At 38.2% G+C, this 22,355-nt stretch overlaps 6 protein-coding genes and 1 long non-coding RNA gene across 9 annotated transcripts; 5 read left to right on the forward strand and 2 right to left on the reverse strand.

The window, feature by feature from the left end:
• Window positions 1-99: 99 nt before the first annotated feature.
• On the forward strand, window positions 100-3,420 carry LOC110853428. Of its 2 annotated transcripts, XM_022101691.2 has the most exons (6): window positions 105-1,971; window positions 2,047-2,238; window positions 2,304-2,500; window positions 2,831-2,995; window positions 3,065-3,190; window positions 3,262-3,420. In XM_022101691.2, the coding sequence occupies exons 1-6, from the start codon at window positions 1,911-1,913 to the stop codon at window positions 3,283-3,285; spliced, it is 765 nt and encodes a 254-aa protein (XP_021957383.1). In that variant the 5' UTR covers window positions 105-1,910; the 3' UTR covers window positions 3,286-3,420. The 2 variants fall into 2 exon arrangements, with proteins under 2 accessions (XP_021957382.1, XP_021957383.1); XM_022101690.2 differs by having other exon boundaries at window positions 100-2,238.
• A 292-nt stretch (window positions 3,421-3,712) lies between these two features.
• On the forward strand, window positions 3,713-7,569 carry LOC110853090 (ubiquitin-like modifier-activating enzyme ATG7). Its single transcript, XM_022101321.2, has 13 exons — window positions 3,713-4,272; window positions 4,340-4,550; window positions 4,627-4,997; window positions 5,070-5,169; window positions 5,240-5,358; window positions 5,419-5,563; window positions 5,639-5,815; window positions 5,886-6,056; window positions 6,126-6,251; window positions 6,320-6,409; window positions 6,500-6,525; window positions 6,595-6,742; window positions 6,806-7,569. Exons 1-13 carry the CDS (start codon window positions 4,013-4,015, stop codon window positions 6,965-6,967), a joined length of 2,106 nt encoding a protein of 701 aa, XP_021957013.1. The 5' UTR covers window positions 3,713-4,012; the 3' UTR covers window positions 6,968-7,569.
• LOC110853169 (probable chitinase 10) lies at window positions 7,220-8,924 on the forward strand. Its single transcript, XM_022101413.2, has 3 exons — window positions 7,220-7,336; window positions 7,586-8,143; window positions 8,353-8,924. The coding sequence occupies exons 1-3, from the start codon at window positions 7,264-7,266 to the stop codon at window positions 8,922-8,924; spliced, it is 1,203 nt and encodes a 400-aa protein (XP_021957105.1). The 5' UTR covers window positions 7,220-7,263.
• On the reverse strand, window positions 8,920-11,187 carry LOC110853039 (zinc finger protein 626). The gene is made up of 4 exons (XM_022101262.2): window positions 10,901-11,187; window positions 10,665-10,771; window positions 10,002-10,482; window positions 8,920-9,921 (listed from the first exon to the last, which is right to left on the reverse strand). The coding sequence occupies exons 1-4, from the start codon at window positions 11,043-11,045 to the stop codon at window positions 9,020-9,022; spliced, it is 1,635 nt and encodes a 544-aa protein (XP_021956954.1). The 5' UTR covers window positions 11,046-11,187; the 3' UTR covers window positions 8,920-9,019.
• A 99-nt stretch (window positions 11,188-11,286) lies between these two features.
• Window positions 11,287-17,007, reverse strand: LOC110853310. The gene is made up of 6 exons (XM_022101562.2): window positions 16,444-17,007; window positions 14,228-14,412; window positions 12,728-14,153; window positions 12,545-12,651; window positions 12,297-12,460; window positions 11,287-12,208 (listed from the first exon to the last, which is right to left on the reverse strand). Exons 2-6 carry the CDS (start codon window positions 14,324-14,326, stop codon window positions 12,118-12,120), a joined length of 1,887 nt encoding a protein of 628 aa, XP_021957254.1. The 5' UTR covers window positions 14,327-14,412; window positions 16,444-17,007; the 3' UTR covers window positions 11,287-12,117.
• On the forward strand, window positions 15,130-15,625 carry LOC118436371. The gene is made up of 2 exons (XR_004835409.1): window positions 15,130-15,252; window positions 15,482-15,625. It is a non-coding gene; the product is annotated as an uncharacterized LOC118436371 (long non-coding RNA).
• Window positions 17,008-18,788: 1,781 nt separating the features above from the next.
• LOC110853671 (small cysteine and glycine repeat-containing protein 2) lies at window positions 18,789-22,183 on the forward strand. Of its 2 annotated transcripts, none has more exons than XR_004835408.1 (3): window positions 18,789-20,004; window positions 20,748-20,858; window positions 21,985-22,163. XR_004835408.1 is itself a non-coding variant. In XM_022101980.2 (3 exons), the coding sequence occupies exons 1-3, from the start codon at window positions 20,599-20,601 to the stop codon at window positions 22,089-22,091; spliced, it is 303 nt and encodes a 100-aa protein (XP_021957672.1). In that variant the 5' UTR covers window positions 20,017-20,598; the 3' UTR covers window positions 22,092-22,183. The 2 variants fall into 2 exon arrangements, 1 of the variants encoding a protein (XP_021957672.1); XM_022101980.2 differs by lacking the exon at window positions 18,789-20,004 and adding an exon at window positions 20,017-20,683 and having other exon boundaries at window positions 21,985-22,183.
• Window positions 22,184-22,355: the final 172 nt, after the last annotated feature.

The following is a 22,355-nucleotide window of genomic DNA, read 5'->3' on the forward strand; positions in this document are numbered from 1 at the left end:
AAGAAATGAATGGGATCGGAATTTACTACAACTCAGAAATGGTTTCCAGATCATTCCACCAATTTCGTGCCCCCACATTCTCGAAATTTCGAAAGTTTTCGAGAAAAAAAGTTTTAAAAATTTGTATAATTTCGAAATTTTTAAGCCGCATTTTGTGCATCGATTTTGTTCAGGTGAAAGTTTTTGGAGGAAGTGAAAGTAGGAATTTTGATAAGGTAGAAGGGTTTGGATTTGGAGATAAGAGAAATTTATGGGTTTTGAGGGGTTAGATTTTGTCATAATTTTTGCAGGAAAGGAATTTGCACGGTTTTTTACGGCGACGGAATTGGTGGATGGGCCGAGTGGGAAAAGAAGCCAAGTCCAAAAAAGCCAAACGAGAGTGGGAAAGTGTTGCGGGTTTGAAGTTGCTCAAATAACAGGGCAATGTTTTCGTACAGAGAGGAAAATGAGACGATGGAGGCGATGATGAGAAATTGGGTGAAAGTGGAGAAAATAGGGATTAAATCATCCTCATGTTTCTAACCTTTTAAAAGTATGTTCATAATTTAGTTTTAATTCCTTTCCTTTACAAGAATTGGAGTCAAAATGATGCAAAAGTAGGAAGATGAGACGGCGGAGAGGAAAATGAGAAAATAAATGGGTGAAAGCGGATAAAGCTGGGGTTGGGCAATTTTTATGACAATTTTTTAAACCCTAATATTTGTAACTTTTTAAATTTAATTGTTCTGGGTTTGAAGATGCTCGAATAACAGGAGATGTTTTTAAACAGAGAGGAAAATGAGACGATGGAGATGACGAAGATGAGAAAATGGGTGAAAGTAGAGAAAATATGAATTAGATTAGACAGTTTTGTGAGAGAAAGCATCCTCATATTTGCAACTTATTTAAATACATTAATAGTTTAATTTTACAAGGATTGACTCAAAATGATGCAAAAGAGGGAAGTTGAGACGATGGAGGCGACAATGAGAAATTGGGTGAAAGCGGAGAAAACAGAGGTTAGACAATTCTTGTGGCAATTTTTACATCCTCATATATATAACTTATTTAAATACTTTAATTTAATTTTAATACGGTTTCCTTACAAGAATTGGAGTCAAAATGGTTCAAAAGTAGAAAGAGAAAGTACTTGATTTAGCTGAGAGAAAGCTTGTCGTGTATTGTATTTTGGAAATAAACTGAGTTAAGAGGCCGTTTCGAATAATGTTTATGGCTTATTATTGAATCAAGTTTTAGATTTTTTATCAGAAATTTTAATTTTTTTTTATACGTTTGCTATTTATTTTAATTTTTTTTGCACACTTCCGGTGAAAGTTGGGTTTGTGTAATGAAGTGGAAACTTGTGAATTTTTCAGTGATATTTAGTTCCAAATAATTCATTAATAATTAACCATAATAAAATTGTTCAAAATTTGATTCAATACTGTAACAAAACGGTTCCAATGAATACAAAATGCTAATCGATTTTCATACGGAGAAAGTTATTCAAAAATCTCATGAATCTCACTTAGCCCCTTATTCAGGTGTAATTTTCATTTCTCATTAAAGAATGCTACATCATTTTTATTTTTAATTTATCGTTATTTCCGATTAATCATTCACTGAATGACCTTGTATTCACCTACATCGTTGAAAGTTTCTGCAGAAATATATGCGTAAAATGTACATAAATATCCCAACTGTTACAACTTCGACTCCAGCCAAACCACTTCCCTTCTAACCACACTTTACACAGAAGAACCACTACGCACTAGATATTGTCTGGAAGCCAATTATCCTAATGTTTGTCGAGCAATTTGCTATATAAGAAGCTACTAAAAACCAATTTGGTTCACATTCATATTCAGCTAAAATTTTCCAATGGAGACTTGAATTATAGAAAACACATACATTACTTAGAATAAAAATTAATGGCAGCAAAATTTTGGTTCGTGGCAAACAAACCCAAAAGGGAGAGTGAAATTGAACCCGGTATAAATACTTCATATCCACAAATATTTGCATATATGCAAATTACACATTTTGAACTATTATTAACCGTCCCAGAAAATTTTTCGTCCTCGGAACTCGTACCAATTTACAAGTTTCTAAGTCATTTTAAGAAACTGCAACGACAACTTCCGGTCACTGTGTCTCCATCCCTCTCCACTCGGCGTGGTGGAAATGAGACTGAAAAGCTGGGAGGACTTGGTCAGCTCGAATTTCACCAGGATTTTGAACTTGGTCTCGTCTCAAGTGGTAAATGCATAAGGGGCGTCAATAAAAATTCATCCAAAATATGCTAAATTTTGTAATTTTCGTAGGTTTATGTGGCATGACAAAACATTATGAAATCACGACGGGGAAGGACAGGCATTTGTTTTCTGCTTCTCCGGAAAATTCTTCCATTTGTGGTTGTTTCAGTCAAGATTTTGACAACGTTGTGATCACAGACTTGCAAAACGTTCCAATTTTGGAAATTCAGAAGATCGAGTTTTCCGGATACCTGTCGACGAAACTGGTAATACTATACGCAAATAAATGGATCTATTTACGATCTATTTACGATCTATTTACGGTCAGTTTGGCGAAAATTATGTTTCGGCAACGTGGTAAAATAAAGATCATGAAAGTACCAAATGGCGCAATTAATGTCACAAGTGGCTAAAACGGATAACTATATAGCCAAATGGGATTATTTTGAATTTTTTGAACCGAATGGAATTATTTCATGGCGCAAGTTTTTGACCAAAAGGGTTTTCGCAAAACTGACCGTCTTTCAATAGATCTCGTATACATTCATACGGTAACTTTCTACTTTCTCATATGCATTGAAATGAAATGCATGCAGAATTTCAATGTGATCTTGCTCCCATGTGGCACCAAAATCGGAGAAATTTCCAGAATTGCAGGATTTTTGGAAAGGCCTAAATATGAAATCAATGATGCTCAGGACGGACCATTGTTCAACTTGGTTCTTGATTCCAGAACAAACTTATTACGCAATCCAAATTATGTAAATTTCACCAACATGCATTTGTCACGTGTATAAATTGACTTAATTTGTCAATTTTCGTAACCTAAGGTGCTTGGCAAGAGGGGAAAGACGGCCTTTTGTCATCAAACTGATCATGGGTCGTACCAACTAAAAATCTACCATTTCTGCTCCACCGAGGAGAAAGCACTCTTACTCTCCTTAATTCTCATCCTGGTAAGTCACGAGCGATGATAAGCATATTTTGAAACTATACTTATTGTTAGATTGAAAATTTTAAATTGCAGGACCTCGTGAACAGAAATAAATAAAATGACACAAGTAAAATATGTAAATTGTTTTTTTTTACATGAACAAACAAATTGTTGATGTCAACATCAATTATGCAAATGATTGTACTTTGGACTTTTAATACATAAAATAATAATAAGCATACTAAAAATGTAGCATTGATTCAATGCACCTTCGTCTCATCACGTATCACAACTATTTTCATACATTTTCAACCTTAACCTTCGCCCCACCTGAAGAGCCAATATTTATGTATGACAGAATAATATGTAGCATCTTTCATCTGCGAATATTTACAGGACATGATTGTGTTGAGGAGTAGATGATAATAACGTAAGAAGAGTATAAAACAAATTAAATTCATGGTCAACTGCATTTCCAGACAGATCATCATCAGATCATTTCTTCTAACCAGAAACTAAAATCCACACTGCCCCTGCCACATGCGCCTGTTTTCCACCTGCTGCTGATTCTACACAATCAAAAACATAAATATTATTCTGTAACAGAAATTCTGTAACAGAATTTCTGTTGTCGAAATATATAAAAATCTTTCTGGCTTTTCCATTTAATGTAATCGAAGTGCGTTCAATAATTACAAATCAACCAGAAATTAAACCAAAACTTATCAGCATTTTTTTAACCCGAACACTTTCTGAATGAAATTTCTCCAAAATCGCTCATGTGACGCCAAACCCCATGTTCTAACGACAACGTTCTAACATCTCTCTAAATAGTTTTTGTACAATGTCATCAGCCGAACCCTCCTCCAATATTTCCATGGCCATCAGCGATTCCAGTACGACGACTGGGGGTGGTGGTCCGAAGATGATGTTTGCCCCATTTTCCTCCCTGATCTCGCCCACATTTTGGGGCAAGTTTGACGAGGTAAAGGTCGAAGTATTGCAGTTAAATGAGGACCCCGTCCCGATTTGTGGTTTCTACGCCCCCCACGACATGCCCGGCGTCAACCCCATTATCTCCGTCGATAACACGAGCTTCGATGTGTGAGTTATACATAAATCAATAAATTTGTCATGATTTATAACTTATTGTGTTTATTTTCGTTCCAAGTACTTCGAAACCACACTATGGCGCAATAAAGGCCCCAGGAATGATTAAGACGACCATTTCAGCCGAACATTTCAAAGCCATTGATTACAACGAATTGATGCGAAACTTTGGGAAAAGCCTTTTTGGAGAAATGCTCTTCAGTGAGGAAGGGTTGACCAGATTGGCACAAAATCCAACAATGTTGGCCAGTTTCTTCATTTTGACATATGCCGTAAGTCAAATATATCAATTTTTTAGGGAAAATGTATCTCTGAGCATTTAAAACAATGTAACCTTCTTTTCTGTAGGATCTGAAAAAGTACAAATTTCTATTTTGGTTTGGATTCCCTGCCATAAGTTTGCCATCCGTTGAGACTTTTAAGGTTGGAGGAAGTACGGTACCAGCCAGCGAAGCGTTTCCCAATTATGAGCAGGACCTCGCCAAAAGACTTCAGCAGCAACAGCAGCAGGAATCTGGGGAAGGAGGCAAAGGATTTTTCCTTCTTGTCAAAAATTCCGAGGGATCGATTGAGTTGAAATCCCTTGAACAAATTGATCAGATTATCACTAGCCAGACTCCCTTGAGCAATTTATGGTTCGGATTTCTGGACACGAGTTCAATCGATGATACACCGTCCTGGGTTTTGAGGAACTATTTAGCATTCATCAAATTAAAATTGTAGGTTTCAATAAGTTTAATATTTAAGTGTCGCGAGTCGTATTTCATACTTTACTGATAATTAATATGCAGGAAATTGCCTGCGGAATCTGAGGTTAACATATTTTCATACCGTCCTGGGAGGTCAGCCACTATGAAAGATGTTAGTTGCTCGTATCGAGTCTTATTTCACGTAAGCCGCCACCTTAATATTACATTAACATGTCAAATAATGTAAAAAAAATTCCTCGTTTTGTTTACAGGGTATTGAAGGAGCCGTCGATTCGCTGGACACTGTTAAATTTGTCGGATGGGAACGAAACGATAAGGGCGCTTTCGGACCAAAGCATGTCGATGCCCAGATGACGATGGATCCCATCAAGTAATTTGTTTGTATTACTTAATGATACATATTTACATATTAACTTTGAATTATTCGCAGATTAGCGGAAAACTCGGTCGATTTCAATCTCAAACTAATGAAGTGGCGACTCTTCCCAGAGTTTGATTTGAAAATGATGCATCGTACAAAGTGTTTAATTATTGGGGCTGGTACACTGGGCTGTAATGTTGCGAGGTGTTTGATGGTAATAACAAGTCAGCAATTTAATGAAACGACGCATCTGTTTTTCAGCATTTACTTATCGATTGTATTGTTGCAGGGTTGGGGAGTTCGCCACATTGCATTTGCCGACAATGGAAATGTATCCTATTCGAATCCTGTGAGGCAGAGCTTATACAATTTTGACGATTGTAGCAGCGGAGGGAAAGGGAAGGCCGAAACGGCGGCTGCAAGTCTGAAAAAAATTTTCCCTGGGATAAAATCCCAGGCGGCGAAGGTATAATAGATGGCACAAGTAATTTCTTGCCTTACAAATTTCTGCTTTACATTCATTCTCGTATTTACAGATAATGGTTCCAATGCCCGGGCATCCCATCTCGGCCGGAACCGTGGAACAGGTTAAGAAAGATTATGACAAGCTGGTGGAATTGGTACAGGAGTGCGACGTCATGTTCCTGTTAATGGACACGAGAGAAAGTCGATGGTTGCCCACCGTGCTTGGTGCAAAATACGGAAAAGTATGTGCATTTTTAATTACACATATACATCCTTCAGGTTCGCTGATTAATATGCATTCTGCACAACAGATTGTGATAAATGCAGCCTTGGGATTCGACAGCTACCTCGTCATGAGGCACGGAATGAGCGTACCTGGCACCAACAAACGGACGCTCGGCTGTTATTACTGTACTGATGTCGTTGCACCGGGCGATGTGAGTTGTTCATCATTAAAAGTATCTAATTATGCTTACTGACTAATTGTTTGTAATTTCTGTAACAGTCCACCAAGGACAGGACGCTAGATCAACAATGTACCGTTACTCGTCCCGGGGTGTCAATGATTGCAGCTGCCCTTGCTGTGGAACTAATGGTAGCCACACTATAAACAAATCTACATAGTGTGACGACTGCCAATGAGTTGACTAATTACTGTATTTTCTTTGTCCATTTATTTATTTAGGCGTCGATTTTGCATCATCCAGAAAAGTAAGACCTCATTTTATTACAGAGTTAACGTACTATGTGGGCTAACGATCAATTTTTTTTCTCCGTTAGAGCAATGGCCCCCGGAAACGTGATGGACAGCGACTCGAGTCTGACCTTAGGATTCGTCCCTCATTCCATTAGAGGATTTTTAGGCACGGGAGAACAAATATCGCCCAGCTTCCAGGCGTATGACAAATGCACCGGGTGTTCAGAAAAGGTTGGTGAATTGTGAATTCCATATATTTTCATATCTAATTTTCTTCTACACAAATTCTACCAGGTCCTCGCAGAGCTGGATCAACGCGGTTTCGACTTTGTCACCGATGTACTCAACAGTTCGTCAGAATATTTAGAAAAATTGACTGGTTTGGACAAGATGAAGGAAATTGCAGACTTGGCTGAAGGGATTATCGAATTATCGGATGACGATGACGACTTTTGAGTGCTCACTCTACTCACCCATCAACCAACCACTTCGTGTTCATATTCTATTTATATTATTATGCAATTACCATTGTCAACACCATTGCCAAATTCCTTGTCATGCTTGTTAGACGACGACACTTATTGCTTTCTCTGCCTAAACTAATGTATTTGTGTATATTATGCAAACTACCTTAATTGCCTCATTATAATAATGAGATGACCCCGAGTCAAATCCATCTTGAAAATTTGTATTAATATTCCTGCATCGCCGGTGAGTTCAGGGCGTAAATATAAAATCCTCGAGGCTGCGCCATGCCCTACTTTAAAAATTTTGTCGGTGTTCTCTGGTTCTCGTTAATTATTGGGAATGTGAATTTCACTCCAGGTTTGTTATGCTATACTTGTAGACAGTGTTTCTTGCAAGAAATAACCGGAAGGCAAGTTTCTTTCAGCTATTTTGACCTGCAAGAAACGCGTGGCTCGGGGGCGCATATTTCTTGTGTTTCTTGCTTGCAGTGCAAAAATACAGGAAACCCGCAAGAAACGAAACACTGTTTGTAGATTTATTTTGCAATATGATATCATAAATCTGAATAAAAAGCAATACATTATTTTCTACATTTTTCTTTTGAAGGTGGTTTATTGAGATTTGTTGAGGCTACATCGTCACCAAGTCCCAAATTTATTTGCTACTTTACAAGCTGGTCCACCAATCGGACTGGACCTGCTCGTTTTAAAATTTCTGACATCCCCAGCTCAGCATGCACCCACATCGTCTACAGCTTTGCCGTTCTAAATTCCACCTCCCTCACGATGGACCTAAGCGCGGAGGTGGATCGCGCTCTCATCGACCAAGTCACCACCTTGCGGTCCAACGGGACGAAAGTCAGCGTCGCTCTGGGAGGCTGGGCAGACTCGGAGAATGGAACCAAATACTCGACAATGATCAACCACGGTCACCTGAGAACAAACTTTGTCCACGAAAGCGTCAAATTTCTTCGGCGTCATGGCTTTGACGGGATCGACCTTGACTTCGAGTATCCAACGTGTTGGTGGGGCAACTGTTCTACCGGCCCGGTCACAGACAAGAACAACTTTGCCAACCTTATCCACGAACTGAGGGCAGCGTACCGTTTTTACGGACTCTTAGTCAGCGTGGCGGTAGCTGGAGATGTGGAAATAGTGAAGCTGGGTGAGTGCAATTTTAGATTTGCACGCTTTGCAATTGTCCACCATGTCGTAATTTCGCCGTTTCTCATCCGACTTGCATGAAATTTTGACACAATCTGTGTCAAACCTAATCCAAACCTAACCCAATTTCCAAAGTATAATAATTTCATGTAATGATTAGAAACCTTAATTTATTTCCTTAACTGAATTCTAATTCTCATTCCTTTTCAGCCTATGACATGCCAAGGATCGCCAGAAACGTCGACTGGATCGGTGTCATGACGTATGACCTTCATTCTACTCTAAGTGGGAAGACAGGTCACCACTCGCCTTACATGGGGCCACATCCCAACACTGTAGATTCTCTCGACTACTGGATTAATCAGGGCGACGTCCCCCCATCTAAATTGGTCATGGGAATTCCTCTCTATGGCAGATCCTTCACTTTGAAGGACACAACCGTTCATGGCGTCGGTGCACCTGCAGGCCAAGGGAAGGCGGGATCATTCACGGAAGAGGCTGGATTTCTGGCCTACTTCGAATTCTGTGGGGCGGGCTGGTCTCACGTGGAAATTAGCGGAGTGGGCAGCTATGCGCTGAGGGGGGATCAGTGGGTCTCTTACAACGACGTATCCCTGCTGGAGCAGAAGATGAAGCACGTGTTACAATATCGCTTGGGAGGAGTGATGGTATGGGCGTTAGATTTGGACGATTTCAATGCCCAGTTTTGTAATCAGGGAAGATATCCGCTTATCACGGCGATGAAAAATGCGCTATCATCCTCCAAAAATTCAACGGTTTAGTCTGTTCGCTAAAATGTTGCATTTTTATTACTTTTGTTGTTAAAAGAAAGTAAGAAAAAATAATACTAGAAATAAATACGTGATTCATAGAAATTTTACACTCTGGACTGCGAGTGAGCCTTGATGTGCCACCCTAGCTCGTTGGCATTAGGATAAGACCATTCACATCCAGGGACTTGACATTTGAATGGCTTGTTCTTATTTGCTGGACCTGGCTGACCAAAAGTTATAAGATTTTTATTGCTTAAAGTAATTTCTCCTGCTTTGATCGCAGTAGTGGTTGTTGTAGCTTTCGTGGTGGTGGATCCAGTAGAAGTTTGAACTACTGGGGGACGGACCATGGAAGGAAGATTCCTAGGAGATAAGAACACGGGTTTCTTGGTGGTGGTGGTGCTGGGGGTGAGAGGGGTTGTTGTCGTGGGCGTGCTAAAGGTGAGAGGCTGCTTGGTTGGAGAAGGAGGCAGTGGAACTTTAAAATTATTATCGTTGTTCGTATTGCTATTAGTAGGTTTTTTCGAATGGTGTACTTTCCGGTGTTGTAGAAAGTCCTTTTGAATTGCAAACGTCTCTGTGCAGTAGTTACACTTGTAGGGCTTCCCTTCAAAATGAGTCTTTGTGTGAGTCAACGCATTCTCCACGGAGGTGAAAGAATATCCAAAGTTGCATTCGGTGCAAGTATACGACCCCTGACTTGTCTTTTGAATCCCCTTCATGGCCATCGAGTGAACGTAAATTTCTGCTCTTTCTCTCAGAGTGAGACCAAACTCAGAGGAGGGTAGCTTATCCGACGTCGTAGACGTCGCCGCCTTATCCTCGTTGACCTTTGAGGTAAGAGTAGTGGGAGGAGGTTGAGAATTGCTTGTCGAAGATTGCCCACCAACGGCCAGCTTAGTCTTTTTATTAGGAGGAGCGTACTGCTTGAGAGGTTTTCCTTTAGTGTTTGAATTGATCACGTAAGTATTTTTGTCATTGCTGGACGACATCAATTCATTGTTGGCTATAAACCAAACATTATTAATTAGCGACAATCATCGAGGACAAATATGTCGCATATAAATAATGACGACTCAGACTCACTCGTTGGGGAAGAAGCAATCCTATACAATACATGTTGTTGAGAGTTGTCAGGAATAATGTAATTCACAGTTGTTGTCGAATTTTTAGTGCTACCACCACTCCCATTGGAATTGAATTCTCCCTGTAAGAGTTGACTGCAATCTAACTGAATCCCCTCATGTCCATCCGATTTTATAAAAATGAAGGAAGGCGAGGAGGATGAAGAAGAAGACTGCTGTACGCCAGAAGTGTTGCCTCCCCCACGTCCATCAGAGTTGTCACAATTTCGTAAAATGTCGAAAATAACTTGAGTATCTCGTTGTTGGTTATCAGTCTCATTATTGGAAACGCCATCCTTAGATTTGGTAGGTTGACTTGTTTCGCCACCTTCTTCTTCCTGGTTATCCGCCTCGGCGGATAAAGCAATGTTCAACGCAGCCAATTCTTCCGCATCTTCGATAAAGTCTTCCGATCCCATGCGATCTTCCAAGAGAAAAATGGCCTGTCAAGATTAAATTCAATTTCAAAACCATGCGGTTCAATGCGGTTCAATCTAATTATAGAAAAATGGCCTATCATTTAATTGGTTTTAATGGTTAATTTCAAATTTCATTCGACAATTCATTTAAAGTGGATGGGACATGTTATTATCTAAATTTAAATAAGAAATGCTTGGTAATTTACGTCGGATCCAGTATGAATGATGGCTTGTGCGATTGCCTCCTTATTTTCTTTCCCCTCCACTCGAAGTCCTAATGATTCCTTGTCCACTTCGACCTTCACGGCGAAACCTGTGCAAACAAAATACAAATTTAAATGTCTATTTGGTCTATTTTGTCTAATTGGAAATTGATTCTACGTAGTTCATAGTTCTCGTGATTAAATTATCACTTATCGAAACGAATTGGTCTTATCATTACCAAAAACACCCAGGACCCATTGGGCCAAGGAATATTTCGCCTTTTTCTCAATAAATGACTTGTCCTTCCAAAATTTCGCCTCTTTTCGTAAACTATCCAACTGTTTCTTCGCGTTTACAGGTGCTCGACAATACGAACACGACATTTTGTTCTCTGTCCAGCAAACTGAAAACAATCACTATTCTGTTACTTGATATTATAATATTGACATTTTTTGTAAAGTTTACAAAAATAATAACAAATCACACATAACCAGAAACCAAATCAGCAGCTGCAGATTGAGCTGACAAATCCGCTCACCAGAGTTTACTTTGAGACGAGAATTTTGAGATTTTTTGGTCAAGAAAATAAAATGCATGAAATAAAGGCTAGATCATGATCATCAGTAATTAAGTACATCTGAATTTATTTGAATACACAAACAAAACCAACAAAGGCACATAATCGACCACGACGTTATATAATTTTAAAACATTATTACATCAACCAATCATGAAAACACAAATATGTTTAGTTAGACCTTTTCTTTGAAAACAATCACAGTTTTTTTAGGAAAATATATCATAATCAATAATATTGCAACTCGTAATTACGGGACATTTTTTTGCTGACTAAATTTTGAAATTAACGGATGAGATAAATATAACGCAATAAGCGTGGATTTCATAAAGCTTTCTATAATTACCATTTGTACAAAAATTGATTCTGTTCTGATTATAACAATATAATAATTAATTCTATAACCTTTGACCGACATAAACCATTACCAAAAACCATAACCCGTACTGTCTACACCCGAAAGTCTAAAAAATAAAATTAGTTGAATAGTTATCACAAGATTACAACAAGCAACAACTCGTATAAAAAAACTCATCATACCAATATAAACTAAACCCTATGGGTTACATATACCACATTATAACACTAACACTAATAAGGCTAAGAAATTACATGCGATGTTGTAAGAATAACAGTTTTGTTGAAGGTGGGCACGATAATTTGCATAGTTTGATTGGAACATGGCGTATCATGACATGACGTATGTATGTACTATGTAGTAATAATTGTTAAAGGCTGCTGAATTAGTTGACTGAACACGTAAAAAAATCACGATGCACTAATAATAATCATAATAATTATTGTTTAGCTAGATTCGAGACCATTCAGTTATAAGTTTTTATACGGCTAAATTTATAACGGCTAAATTTATAACGGCGTCACCGTTGTGGTAAGATCATTTCTTGGGGTTCAATTTTCTTCATGAGGACATAAGAGGATCCATTCCGTCGCATAAAGTTTGGAATTTCGCTGTAATCAATTGCAAGAATTATCAGTCTGGAATTATATTAATCGAGCGCGTATGTGTGTATTTATTTGTAATATGAAAATTCCTCACCTCTGCTTGAGTGGCCCCCCATATTCATTAATGCTAACTTGTCTACCCCTCATTTTTTTCTTAGCGTAGTCTACAGTTTGCTTTGACACTTGGAAACAGTACTCTGTTTTAAAGTTGAAGAGATCAAGTTCGTCCAGGATTCTTAAGATCGATGAGTCAGTAATCTAAAAGAAAAAAAAGTTGCAATTCTAAATCTCGACGGGCTACCGCTGGTCAACTTGAAGATTAATTCCACTTTGGTTACTTACACAACTGGAGAGCAAGTGCAGTTTTCTAAGGTTGCGACAATGCACTACGCCATGAATGATGGATTTGTCTGTCAGATTTGGCGATGCGAGAGATAGGCTGCGCAATTCTGTACGAGATAAATTGACGGATTAGTTAACATTATTAACATATCGATATATGCACATGATAATAATATTCGTTACCTTTTAAATCCGAAATTGAAGGCAAGCGAGGATAATGACAGGCATAGCTTTCATCACTCTCGCCTTCCATATTATTGTCGTAATCATCACATCCTCCATCGTTCAAAACGTCGCATTCAAGTGTGGGTACGTCACCCCCCAAAATCCCAGAATCTGAGTAACACCCATTCATCCCATCCAACCCTTCCAGGTGAGGGTAACTCATAAAAATTGCACTCAGCCCGTCGTCCGTCAAGTTTTCCAGTTTTAACCGTTTGAGGTCAGGGAACAAGCGTTTCATTGTGGCAATTTCTGTCTTTGTACACTTTCTGGAAAAATCTTCATGCACTTCTAAACACTCCACTTTCGAGCCTAATTTTCCTCCTCGTCCTTGGATTGCAATACTCTTATCCGAAATGGATTTGCTGAACCGGAGTCGCACCAAGCAGAGAAATTTTAAGGCGGGCAGGATTTCCAAAAATTTTAAGGAATTTCGATACCCATTTAGCGTGAGGTGAGTGAGATTTTTCAAGGGTGGAATGGCTTCCAACTCATCTGCTGCGTGACATCTCGGATGAAATTTCAGTTTCAAAATTTGCAAACTATTTTCCAAACTGGTCAACACATCTTGCAACGCGCGAGTACCCACATCACTCAGCAAGGTCAAGTCCAACTGTTTAATGGGGAACATTTTGAGACCCAACTGTTGTAGTCCAGGCCCTCGTAGGCGCATATTCGTGTCCAAAATTTTTAACTTTGGCAAACTAACATCCTTCGTGTCAATTAGTGCCTCAGCGATCGCAATGTCCGCATTATACGGCATGTTCACCACATCATCCGCCGTGTCATAACTCATCTCTTGGCACACGTACTGGATAAACTGCATGGGGAGATGGTTTCTTTTCTCGGTTCGGATACTGGACAGCGTCTCCAAATTCGGACACGCTTTAAGTAGATCCCGTAAAAATGGGGTTGTCAACTCCGTGATAAATGAGAACACGTTTAACTTTAACACCTTGATATTGGGGAGTACTTCATATCGGTCGTCAACAAATAAACGACGATCCGAGTACGCTCTAGCTTCCACGGCGAACGTATGCAGGTTTGGGAGGCGAGTGAAAAGAATGCACTTTAGTTCACCATCCGTCCATCTGACTCGATTGAGATAGATAAATTCTATCCGTTCACCAAACACTTTGAAAAACTTTGTAGCACTGAGAGATCCCAGATCAATGTCTCCACGAAGTTCGTAATTCATGTTTTGTCTCGACTTTGGCGTAATGTGGTGACAAAGTTTGGTGAACTTGACGAGCCCTTCCTCATCAACGATGACAACTTTTGAGATGTGAAGAATCTTCTTTGTCGACTCATTCTCCCAGGATTTACACACTTGGCGAAATGTCTTGAGATCGGGTAAGGTCAGGTAGGAGGCGACTTCCTCGATTATCTAAATTTATAATTTACATTGTTATAAACTCGAATTATTCATGCCATGTCTGCATAAAATATGCATGTCCATACCGACGGAATGAGTAAAGGGTGGGGTTGTCCTTCCAGTAAGAAATGAAACCCCTCCGGAATATGACGATGGCTTCGACGGAGTTTTGGCAGTTTCAACATTATTTTGCCTGCTGCTTATCCGCCTCGTTTTTTGATATCCGTTCTTCACCACACCCAAAGTAAGTAAGTTCCAAAATTAAGTCCTCCTTTCCAAATCACAGAGAAAAAGTCAGTGTCAGCATAAAACACAAACAAACACTTAATCACTAGACTAAAACATAACTCTTACACATATCACAATAAATGCAACCTTCCCCTCCAACAGCAACCACTTGACTGATAATCACATAATAATGATAATCATAACCCTCCTCCTTAAAATTTCAATGCTAGCTATGACAATCTTGCACTTGTCCTGATTTCTTTTACCCCTCCACATAATCTCCCCATGCACAAACTAAAGTAGACCTACAAATAACTTTTGTAATCAGAACAGTCTACCTAAATCTCCAAGATATTCGCACACACAAATATTGCAATTATAACGTAACATGTCTACCCAGCGCAGTAGTAGTGGCATCACCCAAACCCAGCCAGCCTAATTGCAGTGAACTTCACAACTTGATTTCAATATCATCATTGCCATTCTTCTCTCCTATGAAAAAAGTGTTGCAAAAAAGGGTTGTGATATAATAATGGTCATATGACGATGATGATACTGCTGCTGCGTTCCTTATAATGATGGGAAGAATTGCATTGCATTGTGTGGAGCTGTATAGGATCAATTATTGGAGTTGTAATGTAATATATTTAGTGAACGTGAATGTGTGTGGCGTGGTGTGGCGTGGGATTTGATATGATGATATTATTGCAATATGCAGCAGATTGCGATGCAATTTTGTGCAAGCCAAGGGCTCCGTAAATATCTGTGCAATTATTATTACATTTTTCAACGCAGCATAACGTAAAGTACACACACACACATCACACACAATTTATAATGAAAATAGTGCTATACTACCCATTTTAGAGGGAGAGAGAGAGAGGTGCGTTAAATTAAATATAAATAGTCTTCGTAGTCTTCAACTGGCTTGGCCTGCTGTGACTCGAAGACTGTGTGGTTGGTGTGTGATAATAATGGAGGTGAAGTGATTAAGAAATCAAAGTGCAATATCACCTTGACTTGACGTAACTGTTGCAATTATAGCGTAGTTGCTGCCATTCAAAACAAAACAAGCCTTTACATATATTACATTTGCTTTAAAACTATTCTAGCTGGGATCACACCTTAAGAACTTCTCGGATGCCTGATTTCAGTCAGATTTCAAATCAATTTCTGCTCTGCTACGTAAATAATTTTATGACGCAACTATTTTACCGAGAACATAATTTTCGGGAAATAAATGTATTTGAAACGTCGATGATGATAAGAAAAAGCATGAAAAGTGGAATCCAGCCACTTGATGACCCACACATATACAAATTGGCCAGATTTCACCATCCCTTATCATTCATCATCGCTCGCTTAACTTGTCTCACAAATTAATTAACTTTCGACATAAAAGTTTCGCCCATCATCCAGTCCATCCAGACAGCCAACGTACTTGTGTATATGTACCATCAACCGGAGGTTTAGGTTATTTATTATGCAAGTGGATTGGCTTGAGTGTTATTACCGATTGCCAAATTACGGGCAAAAATTACAAAACTTTTGACACAATTATCACCACCTCGCCATCGCTGCTGCTGCACAATTTATCTTTCTGTCAATCCACCACCCCCTTTACTTTTTACTATACTTTATTGCGCGTTGAACTTAATAAAGTTATTGCCAAACAGTGCTTACTGAATAAAAAGTTATACATATTATGAAGCAACCGTAGTAGACTTGACCTTTAGCCCAACAACTAAACTACTTTAACCACCATTATACTAACTCCATTCAACTTTTAAACTCATTCACATCATCATCAGTAGTTAGACCAGGACCAGACCACACATTCAAAGTGTGGCTCGCTATATAGTAAGTAATTAATGCAACAATTTTGACCACATACTGAACTGGCGATGAACTATAATAAATGATACGTGATGATTCATCCCACGAGTCGACTGAACTTTAATCAATCATTCATTACTAAATTAAACACATATTTACATTTCAAAAGTCAGCTATCGGACACGAGGGGATCGTGTGGACAAAAAAAGATTAGAAATTAACCTATTTTCTTACTTACCAAACTGATCCAAGTCCAAACGATGACGATAAATTGAACAAATTTTAACCAAAACTTTTAAATTTTAAAAATATAATTAATTATCCACGAAAGTTAGGAGGAGCAGATGTTGATTCCTCTTCGTGTCAGAGAAGGAATAAAGTGGATGGCTATTTCCATTCTCGTCTTATTTCTCACTGGTCGCATTTTGGAGAACAAAGTCCGGACACTAGAGACGCTGCTGATTGACGATGATGATGATGATGATGTGGTATGCAATAATTTCTGGTTGATCATTTAAAAAAATTTCATAATCCGACGACGTCGACGACACGAACACACACAGTGATACGATTTCGACATAAAACTGGAATCGTAAAATGAGAATCGTAAAATGTGAAGATCACTTCAATCAGTCAGTAAAACGATGAATCAACCTGAACGGATAAGCATGAACTTATTGATAACAAGATTGCCTGCTATTTACAATTATTATCACTACTGCATTTCGCTCATGCAAGCAGTGACTTAACTGCTTGCTGCCTCGTGAAGGTTTAGAGAGACAACAATTTTGGACTTGTAAATAGAAAAGGCCCTTGAATTTGAGGATTTGCATGTAACAAAGTTTAGCAATAAACGACACGACACGAGCCTTCATCATCATCTAACTAAAAGTGAAATGAAGTGTGAGAGGCAACTAACTAAATAAGTATAACTACATAATATATTTAATATAAGGCGACTTGTGGTGGCCCAATTTCGATCCTATCGAGCTATACGATCAAATCTGCATTACACACATTTCGAGATGTTTTTGGGGTCAATGCTAATAATACGATATTTTAGATATGTAAGTAACAATTGAATTACGCAATGTTTTGTTCACTTCCATCGGATGTTGTGGTTCTAAAAAGAGTCGGATATCATTCCAACCTTGTTTTTGGTGGGACCAAATTTTGTTGTACAATGGCAAAAATAGGTATACCAATTTTTTGCGATTATTTGGCGAATTTGTTCATGATAACTACTTATTACTTATCGTGAACATATTCGCAAACTGCAAAAAAAGTGCATAATCTCCGGGTGTGCGTGTCGATATATGCACAAGATTCATAGTAATTAATTGCAAATATCTAAATAAAATCACGAAATCAGACTTTGCATAACAAACACCTCTTCAAATTTCAATGTTAACTAAATAATGCATCACTCACTTTGTTTGGTTATTGGGTTGGACTTGACTTTCATTTACACTTATAGCATAGCACATACTTATTATACATACACGCATCGATCCTTATCGAACCAAATGTGTACCAATCGTGGTATAGCAATCATCATTTGCACAATAAAATGTATGTACACAATTTCATGCAGTATTTGCACTCGCATTACTCATCTGTGGGAACCAGTTGCATTGTACAGCGTCCCTTTTTTATAAATGATTGTCTCTCAACTTTTGTTACGGCAAACCAAAATCTCAAAGTCGCTTGATTACTTATTTTTAGTCCATAATTTGCAATATCATTCCTAGTTTGCCCTATAATTTTACCCAGATCGGATAAAGCCAAATGGGGGGACCACTGTCGCCTTGCCTGCCAATAAATGCATAAAAAACGAGCCAGGATTTTGCAACATTTTGTCGAGGGTTGCATAAATTCAGCCTCTTTTTGTTCAGTCGCTTTCAAATTCAATCACCATCCAACCAACCAACCACACAGTATTCTATATAATAATGCAATCCAATTGTTGATGTGATAATAAAATATCACACCCCATCAACCAACAACTCAATAAGTAAGGTAAGAACCCACCTGGATTCTTACTTATTGAGTTGGGTCTCGTGCAGTGCTGCACTGATCTAGGTTTTACTCCTTTTTAGAATTAGTTTAATTTCGCAATTTCGCGAGAACTTGATCCATGCAAGCTTTTTAAAGTGGTGAAGGTTGCATGCCTTTGTTACAGGCGAGGAATTGCGTATTCAAACGTAAACGTTGGGGGCACAACAGCCTAATTTTATAATTTTAACATTTGTGCCCAACAGTAAAAGTTACGCTAACAGTTTTTATGTTGTCGTTGTACTTTGACATTAAATACGACATAATTTAAATGCCCAAAGCACAATGACAAGTTTACACGTGAATTTCGACACTTTTTTCCTCGTTAACGAAACCAATTGCTTTGCTTCAATTGTGGTTAAATGTTAATGTCTCACCTCGCCTCCTGCCGTCTGAGCCTATTATTGGCAATGACAAAATGTGCATATGTCTCACAAATCAATTAACTCTAACTGAACAATTACATTGTAACGTATTTATAAATTCAGATTTTTTTGCTAAAAAAATTGAACGGATATTATGATTTCATAAAAACTTGTGAACTTGTAATTTGCAAATGTGTGAGAAATGCGAGATTTAAATTGGATTGCTTGCGCATTTTCCCAGTGTGTCAGGTGTAATTTTACTAAAATTTAACGTGTGTGAGAATATGAAAGCAAATTGGGCAATAAATATTTCGCTTGGCATTTACCTACTTACCTTTGCTTTTTTTAGAGTGACACAAATTTTTCAAGATTTGGAATACTTGTTTGTTTGAGAGTTAAATGTTGCATGCTGTGTGACCATTAATTGTGCATAAATTGCAGATATTAATATGCAAGAAGACAAATTCTAATGCATAAAATTGAGCAGTTTGTTGTGTGAAATATGCATCACAAATTCGCAAGTTAGTGGTTTATGTACTTATTGGCAGACTGGTTCGTAGTTCGCATGGTATTAGGCAATTTTTGGTCATGAAATGTAACTCTTGACCTTCTGCGATGCTCCTACTACGAAATATGTACACTTGACGTGTGTAATAAAAGTAGAACTAAATAAACCTTTACAACTAATGTACCCAAGGGATGAAAAAAGTGTCGAATACGTTAAAAGTAATATCATTTTGTTTTTACCCGTTCAAACTTTTTTAACACGGTCATTGAGCTGAGGTCAAAATTGTATGCAGTGTTCAAAACGTTAAAATTGACAAACGTCTAACTTGTTTCGACATTTGTGACAGTTTACGATTTGTTGACTTTTTTGTGACCTTGGAGGTCAATGGAGGTCACCATTGAATTCGGGGTTAAATTTCTGTTAAATTAACCATTAAATGACATTTCGTAACTTTTTTGACCTTGAAGGGTGTGACCATGGAATAAGATAATAATAGAGTGTAACCTACAGAGTCCATCTTCGAACTCGTTCTGTCGCTTGACGTTAGGAGTTTACGCTCAAAATTTCAAGTCTTTCCGTTTAAAAGTTATCAGACCAATGGACACACAGACCGACATAACGATCTTATAAAGGGCTTTAACCCCTTAATATGCATACCTCTTTAAGGGGTGGAAATCCTTTTATGGGAATGGCTTTTCAGTCTGTTCAACGTTAGCTGACCTCGTGACCGTGTGGAAGGGGTCGAAAAATTGAATTTTGTCATTTGGGCTAATTTAGAATGCAAATAAAAAAGTATGGCCGAGTGCGTCCAAATTATGGGATATCCAGACCAATTGAAACGTCCCTCTTCAAGTAACGTGCGTTCTCTAGGGTAATATACGTATGTGCATAAGCCATGTTCCTGAAACCTTGAGGGACATAGTCTTTGATTACTGGGGCCACTGCATCCAGACAAAAATCTAAGATCTCTCTTGAAAGGTGAATTTGTATGGCAAGATTGCAGTATTTTTCAAAGTAGTTTGGGATTTGCATCCTTTTAGATTAATTAATGGACCAAATTGATAAGGATTTTGATAGGTTGATATAATGACCAGAATGCATGACAATATTGTCCATTCGGTTGAGTTTAACTATAACATTCAACATTCCAACATTCAACGAAAATTGAAAACCACTTTTCACTGAATCTGCAAAGAACTACACAAGTGGTAAAACTTTTACCCCTTGTTTGGATTTCATTGTAAGGGTTTAGTAGTATTGCGTAGTTGTTTGAGGATTCAGTGAAAAGTTTAAGTAGCCCTCAATTTTCGGTGAATTTTGGAATCCAATTAAACTCGGACAATGCAATCATGTCAAAATCATTATCAGTTTGGTTCATTATTTGATATAAAAGCCAATAAAAGGATGCAAATCCTAGGCTTCCCGAATTTCTTTTAAACAGCAATCTTGCCAATAACAATTCACAATGGCGAAGTACAGCATATTGTTTCTCGTACTTGTCATTTGCTTTATGTCGATCTTAGATTCTTCGTCTGGATGCAGTGGCCCCGGTAATTACAGACTTTTAGAATTGTTTTGTACGGACTAGCATAAGCGTAACACATTTACTTGCAGGGGGTCGGTGCGGCAGTTATGCTGGTGTTAACTTCGGTACCTGTTGTGGTGGTTCGTGTGTCATTTCTGGGTATCCACCTGGAGTATGCAGTAGTTCCTGCAGCGGTTCAGGTTCGTATCCATCTGAACATTTTTAGCCCGAGTCGGAGATGAATGCCGACTGTCATTGAATCTGCATTTCTTCTTCACTTTGCAATTTTGGGTGCACTTAAAATATGACAAATTCAGAGCTGCACAAATTCCGCCAGAGAAAAGTTTTAGTGGTCGTCCCTATCATAATTTTATCTGCATAGTTTAAATTAACATTTTCTCAAAAAATTGCCAATTTAAATTTCATTTTTTACTTAATGCATTTATGGTCGAGGAATTATAATTAAGCACATTTCTGCATAAGGACATATAACAATATGCTTAATTTTAATTCCCCGACCATAATCAGGCGTAGGGTTCTACATGTCATATTTGTCGTGTCATATTTGTCCGTCATAAATGTCAAATGTCATAAATGTCAGACATTTATCGATTGTGTCAATGTCAGACATTTATGACAAACTGACATATACGAAAAATGTCATAAATGTCGCGACATTAATGACATTTATGACATTTTCATAGATTTTTTAGTACTGACTCAATTTCCCCGCTGCATTAAATCTGTGCACATTTCAACTGTGCTTCATTAGTGTTCAAAAAAATAACTTGTTAATTACTTGAGAGGGGAGTTCATCTATATGTCATTCTCAATCTTGATGCCCTTTGCATATGTTGGAGTACCCTACGAGTCTATTAAAACCCTGAAATGGTTTAATTCCATGGCCCCATTTGCGCCCGCCACACCCCCTCACAGGCGCCAAAAACACGAAAAAAGTCCTGCTATCATGTGCTTCAACTGTCACCAAAAATCGAATTTTGCTCGGATTTTGATAAAATTTACATTTTTGTGATTCCAGGTACTTATGTGATCATATCCTATAGCAATCTCAACTTTTTTGAAATCTCGATTTTTTTAATAATGTCAATGTCAGACATTTATGACAAATATGACATGTCCTGACAAGCACTTCTTGACACGGACATTGTAGAACCCTAATCAGGCGTAGATTTCGAAAATGAGAAATATCCGTTAGTTTGGAAAAACCTCCGTTTTAATGAACAACAATGCAGGTCAAAACCTTACTGACTCGGGATGTCAGAAATTGTACTGATGGTTTTACTTTTGTTATAAATTCCTATTAAGGCGGGCGTTGCGGAAGTTACGCCGGTGTCAGCTTTGGCAGTTGCTGTGCTGGATTGCGGTGCCAGATCAGTGGCTACCCGCCAGGAACGTGTCGACCAAGTCGATAGTGACGCCCTGCAAGGACCATCCTCTTGTCGTCTATCTTTACCCTTTTGTGCAAATTTATTTAATTAGCTTTGCCCTTGAATAAAAATATACTTTATTGCATTCAAATTTTAAAAAATATCAAATTTTATATCGAAAGGGGTCGTACATACAGCATGCGATCGATTGTCATAAAATTTACCTCGTCAAATCGACCACGTCCTCTTTGTGTTGCCTGACCGTGCTACGGTATGGCCTCGTCGGCATTTCATGATTTTGTCATTTTC

The sequence above is a fragment of the Folsomia candida genome, unplaced genomic scaffold, assembly GCF_002217175.1.
Source record: "Folsomia candida strain VU population unplaced genomic scaffold, ASM221717v1 Fcan01_Sc008, whole genome shotgun sequence".
In the NCBI taxonomy this organism is placed as follows: domain Eukaryota; kingdom Metazoa; phylum Arthropoda; class Collembola; order Entomobryomorpha; family Isotomidae; genus Folsomia; species Folsomia candida.

Bases quoted from the DNA above. Each gene is read 5' to 3' on its own strand.
- LOC110853428 (XM_022101690.2), top strand. From the start codon at position 1,911: ATGGCAGCAAAATTTTGGTTCGTGGCAAACAAACCCAAAAGGGAGAGT. The intron at 2,996-3,064 runs GTAAATTTCACC...TCGTAACCTAAG, and splicing joins TATTACGCAATCCAAATTAT to GTGCTTGGCAAGAGGGGAAA. The intron at 3,191-3,261 runs GTAAGTCACGAG...TTTAAATTGCAG, and splicing joins TCTCCTTAATTCTCATCCTG to GACCTCGTGAACAGAAATAA.
- LOC110853090 (XM_022101321.2), top strand. From the start codon at position 4,013: ATGTCATCAGCCGAACCCTCCTCCAATATTTCCATGGCCATCAGCGAT. The intron at 4,551-4,626 runs GTAAGTCAAATA...TCTTTTCTGTAG, and splicing joins TCTTCATTTTGACATATGCC to GATCTGAAAAAGTACAAATT. The intron at 6,410-6,499 runs GTAGCCACACTA...TTATTTATTTAG, and splicing joins CCCTTGCTGTGGAACTAATG to GCGTCGATTTTGCATCATCC.
- LOC110853169 (XM_022101413.2), top strand. From the start codon at position 7,264: ATGCCCTACTTTAAAAATTTTGTCGGTGTTCTCTGGTTCTCGTTAATT. The intron at 7,337-7,585 runs GTTTGTTATGCT...TTTCTTTTGAAG, and splicing joins GAATGTGAATTTCACTCCAG to GTGGTTTATTGAGATTTGTT. The intron at 8,144-8,352 runs GTGAGTGCAATT...ATTCCTTTTCAG, and splicing joins TGTGGAAATAGTGAAGCTGG to CCTATGACATGCCAAGGATC.
- LOC110853039 (XM_022101262.2), bottom strand. From the start codon at position 11,045: ATGTCGTGTTCGTATTGTCGAGCACCTGTAAACGCGAAGAAACAGTTG. The intron at 10,772-10,900 runs GTAATGATAAGA...TTGTTTGCACAG, and splicing joins ATGGGTCCTGGGTGTTTTTG to GTTTCGCCGTGAAGGTCGAA. The intron at 9,922-10,001 runs GTGAGTCTGAGT...TTTGGTTTATAG, and splicing joins GATTGCTTCTTCCCCAACGA to CCAACAATGAATTGATGTCG.
- LOC110853310 (XM_022101562.2), bottom strand. From the start codon at position 14,326: ATGTTGAAACTGCCAAAACTCCGTCGAAGCCATCGTCATATTCCGGAG. The intron at 14,154-14,227 runs GTATGGACATGC...TTATAAATTTAG, and splicing joins ACCCTTTACTCATTCCGTCG to ATAATCGAGGAAGTCGCCTC. The intron at 12,652-12,727 runs GTAACGAATATT...TATCTCGTACAG, and splicing joins TTCAATTTCGGATTTAAAAG to AATTGCGCAGCCTATCTCTC.
- LOC110853671 (XM_022101980.2), top strand. From the start codon at position 20,599: ATGGCGAAGTACAGCATATTGTTTCTCGTACTTGTCATTTGCTTTATG. The intron at 20,684-20,747 runs GTAATTACAGAC...ATTTACTTGCAG, and splicing joins GTCTGGATGCAGTGGCCCCG to GGGGTCGGTGCGGCAGTTAT. The intron at 20,859-21,984 runs GTTCGTATCCAT...ATTCCTATTAAG, and splicing joins TAGTTCCTGCAGCGGTTCAG to GCGGGCGTTGCGGAAGTTAC.